Source organism: Elephas maximus, chromosome 7 (genome assembly GCF_024166365.1).
Source record: "Elephas maximus indicus isolate mEleMax1 chromosome 7, mEleMax1 primary haplotype, whole genome shotgun sequence".
NCBI classification, from domain to species: domain Eukaryota; kingdom Metazoa; phylum Chordata; class Mammalia; order Proboscidea; family Elephantidae; genus Elephas; species Elephas maximus.
Genome location: NC_064825.1, coordinates 107,264,400 through 107,273,773, shown reverse-complemented (window position 1 = coordinate 107,273,773; position 9,374 = coordinate 107,264,400). Strand labels below are relative to the sequence as shown.

The 9,374-nt window shown below is 36.5% G+C and overlaps 1 protein-coding gene across 1 annotated transcript; it reads right to left on the bottom strand.

Annotated features, from left to right (window-relative positions):
• Positions 1–4,514: 4,514 nt before the first annotated feature.
• Positions 4,515–5,465, bottom strand: LOC126080245 (olfactory receptor 8K5-like). The gene has a single exon (XM_049891506.1). The coding sequence runs from the start codon at positions 5,463–5,465 to the stop codon at positions 4,515–4,517; it is 951 nt and encodes a 316-aa protein (XP_049747463.1).
• Positions 5,466–9,374: the final 3,909 nt, after the last annotated feature.

Sequence of the window (9,374 nt, the reverse complement as noted above, 5' to 3'; positions counted from 1 at the left end):
CGCCCGTATGAGCAATTGATGGTCTGTTCCACAGTCGGCCCATGGCCTTGTTCTGACTGATGATATTGAGCTTTTCCATTGCCTCTTTCCACAGATGTAGGCAATTTGATTTCTGTGTGTTCCATCTGATGAGGTCCATGCGTATAGTCACCGTTCGTGTTGGTGAAAAAAGGTATTTGTAATAAAGAAGTCGTTGGTCTTGCAAAATTCTATCATTCAATCTCTGGCATTGTTTCTATCACCAAGGTCATAGTTTCCAACTACCGATCCTTCGTCTTTGTTTCCAGCTTTTGCATTCCAATTGCCAGTAATTATCAATGCATCTTGATTGCATGTTCAATCAATTTCAGACTGCAACAGCTGATAAAAATCTTCTATTTCTTCATATTTGGCCCTAATGATGATGCATAAATTTGAATAATAGTTGTATTAATTGGTTTTCATTGTAGCCGTATGGATATTATCCTATCACTGACAGCGTTGTACTTCAGGATAGATCTTGAAATGTTCTTTTGATGATGAATGCAACACCATTCCTCTTCAAGTTGTCTTTCCCAGCATAGTAGGCTATATGATTGCCTAATTCAAAATGGCCAATACCAGTCCATTTCAGCTCACTTATGCCTAGGATATTGATGTTTATGTGTTCCATTTCACTTTTGATGATTTCCAATTTTCCTAGATTCATACTTCATACATTCCAGGTTCTGATTATTAATGGAAGTTTGCAGTTGTTTCTTCTCATTTTGAGTTGTGCCACATCAGCAAATGAAGGTCCTGAAAGCTTTACTCCATCCACCAAATATACATATTAAATAGTTGATAAATGCATGTATCGACTATTTAATATGTATAAAAATACCAAAACCAAACACATTGCCTTCAAGTCGATTCCGACTCATAGCAACCCTATAAGACAGAGTAGAACTGCCCCATAGGGTTTCCAAGGAGTGCCTGGTGGGTTCAAACTGCCTTCCTTTTGGTTAGCAGCCTTAGCTCTTAACCACTATGCCACTAGGGTTTCCTTTAGTATGTATTTTGCCTATTAATGCTTTATCACATTCTTCAATTTATTCCTTTCTTCTGAGTGATAGGATTTTAAGAATTGTGCTATTTCTGAAATAACCAAAACCAAACCAAACGTGTTGCCATTGAGTCAATTCCAACTCATAGTGACCCTATAGCACAGAATAGAACTGCCCTGTAGGGTTCCCGAGGAGTGGCTGGTGGATTCAAACTGCTGAACTTTTAGTCAGCAGCCAAGCTCTTAACCACTGTGCCACCAGAGTTTATTTCCTAAATAATAAAGTAAAATATAAATTTAATGGGGTATTGATTCTTGAAGTTTGGCTTAATAAATAAACACGTATAATGAATGGAGCTCTAGTGGCTTAGTGGTTAAGGGCTCATCTGCTAATCAAAATGTTGGCAGTTCAAATGACCATCAGTTCCTTGAAAACCCTAGAGGCCAGTTCTACTCTGTTCTATAAGGTCCATATGAGTTAGAATTGATTTGATGGCAGTGGGTTTGGTTTTTTGAGTTTTATATTGAGTGAACCAAAACACCCAACCAAAACTATTGCTGTCAAGTCGATTTCAACTCATAGTGACAATATAGGACAAGGTAGAACTGCTCCAAAGTGTTTCTAAGGCTGTATATCTTTATGAAAGCAGGCTGCTGCGTATTTCTTCCATGGAGAGGCTGATGGGTTCAAACGGGCAATTTTTGTTTAGCAGTTGAGTGCTATAACCATTGCACCACCAGGTCTCCTAATGTATTTTTAAAAAAAGCAAAAAAACAACCAAACCCTTGGTCACCAAGTTCATTCCGACTCATAGCAACCCTATATGACAGAGTAGAACTGGCTCATAGGGCTTCCAAGGAGCGGCTGGTGAATTCAAAATGCTGACCTTTTGGTTAGCAACCAAGCTCTTAACCACTATGACACCCGGTCTCCAATACATACATACATATATAAAAAATACACAAATCATAATAGTTTACTCTGCAATGGAGAAAACCTGTCAATGTTCACATTTTGTCATTTGCAGTAGTAACTCTACATGTGGAAGTTCTGGTTCACCTGGATTGTCCCTGGGACTGTGGATGGCATGTCTGGTCAGAAAATTAGAGTTGTTTGTATGGTGCATTTCTTTTTTTCTTCATACATTTTGCTGTAACATCTCACTGCTTCCAGAATCTGCCTATCAACTTTAGCAAAGGTATCAGCGTTTAGTTTTCAAACTGAAGCCCCAGATTTAATTTAGAAAATTAGATCTATATGGCAGTGTTTTGAACAGTAAATCATAAAATTGAATATCTGTGAATGAATATCTGAGAATTATATCATCTATAAATTATACCCTGCAGTATTTATGTAGTATATATTACTATTAATAAAATGTACGTTAAAAAATGGATGGTCATAGATGCAGTCTGTCTTAACTAAAATACGTTATAAGTTGCAGACTACCTGTATTTCTTTTATATGAAATGTGTTTATTTTGAGGTCATAGTATCTCTTTTTTGTCAGCGCAATGTAGCCTTAAATCATATATATATATGATTATATATACATATGTAATCATATAGCAAATATAAGCTACATGTAGAGAAAATTATTGTATTAAATAATACTCCAAATTAAATCTATTCCTAAATCTGTAATCTTACTAATAACTGTGATGTTATGATTTCATACTTAATTTTCTGATTACCTGTTTAACTACAGTAGCTTTTCTGACAGGGAGCCCTGGTGGCACAGTGATTAAGAGCTTTGCTGCTAATCGAAGGATGGCAGTTTGAATTTTGAATCAACCAGCTGCTCCTTGGAAACCCTTTGGGGCGGTCCTACTCTCCTATAGGGTCGTTATGAGTTGGAATCGACTTGAAGGCAAATTTTTTTGTTTTGTTTTTTTCCTGACATAACTTGTTTTTCAGAAATTCTTAAACAGTTTCTATTATTTCCAGAATATGTAATTAGTTTGCATTTCAAATGAAGTTTCGGTTTCAATTCAGTACTGGGTATTGTGTATGTTTTCTAGCTCTGTCAGACATTATTAAATATTCAAGCAAATGAAGGAAAAATGCACTTTAGATGTACTGAAGTTTGTATTTCTCTGGATTACGGCACAAGTGCTAGTGGAGATTAGGTCAAAACCCACAGCAGGTGATGACTGTCAGCAGGATGGTAAAATTTGTTTACATTCATTTTACCAGCTGTTTTATTTAGCAGATTACAAGTTTCTCTTAGAATTCTCTGATGCCAAGACAGAAAATAGAGTAAACATTATTCTGCCTTTGTTTTTAGTAAATTATGGTACTTGATTGATAATCATTTTGTAATTAATCTCATATTTGGCTAAAATGAACAAAGTGTGGAAAATGGAACAATTTTTTTGTGTGTTTGGAAGGAAGAATTTGAAATTATGTATTTGTCCCAAATTTTTTTTTAGTGAATAAACATAAGAAGCATTTACTACTTCAGTAGAATATCTATTTATTCAGTAGACATGAGCTCAACATTATTTTATACATCTTCTATAAAGGAATGATCGTAAATCCACATTTTGCCATTAATAACATATGTCGGTGTCAAGCAATAAAGCTGTTTCACTTTAAGGTAACATGCTCTATTGATGTGTTTTCCTTCCTTTTGTACACGTAAATGTTCTTCAACGTATTGAGAATATGAATCAGAAATGTATCAACATATTCTCTTGGTTCTTACAATGCTTTCTAATCATCAGATTTTGCATCAATCATCACCTTTAATAAATACTTTAGTTCTTCCCATCAGGCATGCATAATATCTTTGTTCACCCTTCCTCCTATTCCCAAGTGTATTCGCTTTTTATTACCTTTTTTTTATATTTCTCTTGACTAACTAGTTTCTGCATCTGCAATATAGCCAAAATCAGAATCATCATACAAGGCACTAGTTAGCTCAGGAGAAAGGATATCAAATTAAATGATAACCAAGCAAAATATTCTAGCCCACTTTACACATATTTGAGTACAGTGTAAATAAGAAATGATAATCACATTAGAAAGGAAACAATACCCATAAATTATTCATTGTATCAACAGGGACACATAAATAACTCTTCGTCTCCAATTTTGCTTATACTGTTGTTTTAGGATCAGAAAATGTGATGAAAATAAGATTCAGAAGACCCCCACCATCTTTACAAAAACGCTTACAAATATACACACATAATTTACTGCTGTAGAGTGTAATAGGTATTCCATTGCGTAAAGTCTGCTTTTCAACAAAATCACATAAGGAAACATTGAAAGAGAAACAAGGAAACACAGGAATGGTATAACATTTAATTTGAGATCCAAAATACGATGATTAAAATATATTTGGATGGATATAAGGAAAGCAATCCACTTGTATGTGCTCTACACTATGTCTTTACTCTGGAACCAAAGAGAATGTAATTGTGTATACTAGAAATATTTTTATGTGGCATTTGCCATTTTCAAAAATTCATTAAAACAATATTATCTATTGAGTATCAAATAGAAGTTTGCATGGCCTCCTGAACACCCTGTTAAAAGCATGTTTTACTTCTTTGTTCCTTAAACTGTAAATGAAGGGGTTCAGCATGGGGATAACTAAAGTGTAAAACATGGACGCCATTTTGTCAGTATCAGAGGAACGAGCAGATTTAGGCTGAAGATACATAAATAACAGAGTTCCATAGAACACAACCACCACTGTCAGATGAGAACCACACGTGGAGAAAGCTTTTTTCCTGCCCTCTGCAGAATTCATTCGAAATATAGCTGTCAGAATCAGCATGTAGGAGACCAGAACTACCAGAAGAGAGGAAATTAAATTAAGTGCTGAAAATATTATGATCAACAATTCTATTTCTCGTGCATTTGAGCAGAGCAAAGGTATCAAGGCAGTATTATCACAGTAAAAATGACTGATGATGTTAGAGCCACAGAAGGTCGATATAAAAATCTTACTGGTGACCATCAGGGACAGAAAGGTGCTGTAGAGATATGGAATGCCCACAAGTGCATAGCAAAGTTTCTGGGACATGATAACATTGTAGAGCAGAGGGTTACAGATGGCCACATAGCGGTCATAGGCCATTGCCGACAGGATGAAGAGCTCACTGATAATGAACAGAATGTAAAAAGCCATTTGTGTGGCACATGCATAATAGGATATGGTATTTTGATTCACAACAAAATTTACTAGCGTCTTGGGATAAATCACAGTAGAATTACCAAGATCAACAAAGGCCAGGTGTCTGATAAAAAAATACATAGGTGTCTGTAGGTGGGAGTCTGCCTTGGTCAAGATGATCAGGCCCATGTTTCCAACTACTGTGATCATGTAGATGACAAGGAAAGCTGCAAATAGGGGGAGCTGCAGCTCAGGGCGCCTTGTGACTCCCACTAGAATGAATTCAGTCAGTACTGTCAGATTCTGATGGCCCATTCCATCCAGTTCTCTTTTCTGGGAAGAAACAGAGGCATTGGTTTCAGTGTTCATGTCGTATTATAAAGAAAATAAACTTGTGGAAAGAGTGGACACGTTTTCTCCGTACCAGAGGATGGAAAAGTAATTGCTACTTCTGATTTTAATTAAAATAAAGTGTAGAAGATTCCACTTCTCAAAATTGGAGGATACTTCTGAAACATTATAGTCTGACATAACATAGATTACACTTTAAATCAATTCAGCAATGTTTGCAGCACATATATTTATAATAAAACCATGAAGTTGTTAATATTGAGATAATAGTCTTAATTTCATCTGCACAACAACATCACAGTTTTCTTTAGTGTACTTCCATTTTTGTTTGAGAAATCTTGTGAGATTTTCTTATTCTTGTAGAGAGGCAAAGATAATTTGAAGTTAATAAAGCTTAAATTTGAGCCTCTTTACGGGTTGTGGGTAGGGACTTAGCAATGCAGTCACATAGTGATATACCTTGTAAAACCTGGGATAGAAACACATTTATTCTTTTGTTGCTGTTTGTGACTTTAGCAGTATGTTTATAATTTTAAAATGTTTTATTACTTTTTCTAACTAAATGTTCACATTTAGGGTCAATTTGCATTCATAATTTTAATTTATTTTTAAATTGTTGCTAGCTACCACTGAGTTAATTTTAGAGTCATAGAGACCCCATGTGACAAAGTAAAATTGCCTTGTAGGGTTTCCTTGGCTGTAATCATTATGGAAGCAGATTGCCAGGTCTTTTTCCCTCAGAGCTACTGGATAGGTTTGAACCACCAACCTTTTTGATAGGAGCTGAGCTCTTGACAGTTGTGTGTCACCAGTTCTCCTTTAAAAAAAAAAAAAAAGAAGCATACTTTTTACAAGCTTCAAGACTCATAAGATCTTTATCCATTGCCACTAAAATCTAAGTTTATATCAGTATTTGAAGATTTTGAGTATTTCATTTTATGTGCTTTATTTCCTTTAATACACCATTGAAGTAATGATGGAGTCTGTATGGCATTTAAAATATGTGTGCATTTATTGTATCATATGTTGCTTTTTTTTTTCTGGAAACTGTACAATGGAGAAATGAAAGAGAACACCACTGTGCTTTTCAAGTATATCACCTGTAAGTCTCAGCCCTGTCATCACTTATACTTACATAAGAAAGTCAGAAAATAAAGGGAAAATATCCTGAATGGAGCTAATGAAGCTGCTATAATCTAAACCACTTGGATTCCCTTTTAATCACCTCTCACATTGAATGAGGATCCCTGTTAGGTAACATAGGGGTTAAATGTTGGGGTGCTAACTAAAAAGTCAGCAGTTGCTCCTTTGGAGTAAGATGTGGCCGTCTGCTTCCATAAAGATTACAGCCTTGGAAACTCTAATGGGCAGTTCTAGTCTATCCTATAGGCTTGATATGAGTTAGTATTGACTCCTGGCAATTCTTTTTTGTTTTTCTTTTTCCCACATTCAGTGTCCTTTTGATGACACCAGAACTCTGCAAACATGCTTTTTGAGTTGGAACAGTAGCTTGAGTTCAAAAAGTTCAGTGACATAAAATACAGGATATTAGTGGTGGGCTGTAATGGAATGCCAAGGTTTAGGTTACAAAACTATCAGGTTGGATCTTGCCGGAGCTGCCAAGAAGCTTCACACTTACAGACGGGAAGAGCTTCAGTCCAGAGTCACTTTGCAGCAGTTTTCTGTTAAGGATGATTCTTGGTTCTGTGACACCTGGAGTAGCAGCCTTCAAGGAAACTGCTAATTCTTGGTGTCAATTTTGGCAGCCTGATTCAGAAAATTGGGGTGAAGGGGCAAGACAATACTGGAGTTTGTTAGCCACCTCCACCCTTTCTTCCTAGGTAAATTTGTCTGCTGTTTCTCCACTAAGTCCCATTCTCCCTTCCAGGTCTCTATTCACCACCATATAAGAATGACAAGCTTACGTCTGGGAAATTTTACCTGGAATTTACTAATGACAGGACCTGCTATCACAGGATTTTCTGTAGGATAGGAGATGTACTGCACTGAGCAAAGGGATTCAGAACTCAGTACCAAGCCTACCACTCTGAAGCCTTCAGTGTTTTCCTGGAAATCATACTAGTGTATATTGAGTCAACCTCCTTGTTCATTGTCACTTTCTACCTCCCTCTAAAATATCCGGATTGTTCTATTCCTCCCATCCTTCTTGCATGAAGAAGAGTACCTATGACTTGCTCTGAATATCTTAGTGTGTACATTTGAGACACCTCCCTCCTAAGCAGACAAGAACCAAAGGTATGTGGACACGGTGATATAAGTTTGGATTGATGTTAGGTTTAGTGCATTCTCCGCAGTTCTGTAACTTTTAAAAAACACTGAGTGTATTTTTCGGTCTACTCAGCTTCAGTGCCTACTTTGAAAAATCAGACCTATTTGTAGACAATTTACCAAGGAAAACACATAACAAACAAATGATACAGTGATAGCACTTAAAACAGCAAAAGGCCATGTTTTCGCGCTGTTAATGCTCATCTTAAAACTAGTCCCAGTTTATCAGTTATTGCATGCTTCATACTTACGCTAAGTGTATTTATTTCTTAGCAAATATTTGTACACAAAGAACACTTGTTATTAACCAAATATTGCATAGGACATATTTACAATAAAAAAAAAATCAGCTTTTGATGCATAAAATTCAAATTCACTAGATGTCCTGAAAGCTCTAACCTGAGTCAATTCATTTCGGTGAGGCTGATGATGAGGTTTTCAGATATTCCCAACTCTGTTCACTTGGAGTATCCAAATGCCACAAGCAGCTCGTACAAATCAAGTAGATTTGGGGCAGATAGTCAGATAAAAGAACATAATGCCCGCCACAAGGACCCAGGGAACCCCAGTTAATAAAGGAGGTAATATCTGTGGTGTAGTGAAGGGATTAGCTATACGCGGCCATAGAGTGTCTACAGTCAGAAGCCATGGATCATGAGAAATGACCAGGAGCCAGGTGATAACCCCAGCGGAGGACAATTCTTACCCTCTTGCCTTTAATAAAAAATTGGATTTTCTTCTCCCAAATTATTGCTTCTCTTTCTTTGGTAGGAAGAATTTATGGTCGTTCTCCCCCTTCGCAGTGTCCCCTGAGGAAGTAGGGCGTAACTGGTTGATTATGTGAAATTATCTGAGATACTTAATAAAAATTGCCTTGTTGTGGTTTCTAATTAACTAGGATGCCTTACACATTCCCCAGAGAGAAAAGATGAGGGGGAATCCCAGGGGGGAAAAAAAAAAAAAAACTATAAATGATCCATACAGTCCCATGGAGACCTGCATGATGGAAAGACACTTCACTCTTACCATTAAAGTTACCATGGCGGTGGGGGAGATGTCAGTGCAATTCCGTTGAAACTGGAATAGTCGTGAAGTCATGGCAAAAGTGTAATTGACATTATCATCATTTGTGTGTGTATGTGTGTACTTATTCTTTTTGAGTCTCTTTAAATTTCTTGATCTGAATTTACACATTTCACCAAATTTGGAAAATGATTTGCTGTCATGTTTTCAAATATATTTTCACATATGTGTTATAGCCACCTCAGACTTTCCAGATTATGATTTTGTCTCATCATCTTAACATGACTGTTGTGCTTTACTTGCCCCACCCCACCTCATGTCAAACCAAAATCAAACTTACTGTCATAGAGTCAATTCCCACTCATGGTGCTCTCATGTGTTATAGAGTAGAACCGTCCCATAGGATTTTCTTGATTATAATCTTTATGGAAACAGGTCACCAGTCATTTCTTCTGCAATGTCACTGGGTGGGTTTGAACCACCAATTTTAGGTTATTAATTGAGCACAAGCCATTTGCACCACCCAATGACCAATAAAATTATTTCTTCTCTTATATAACA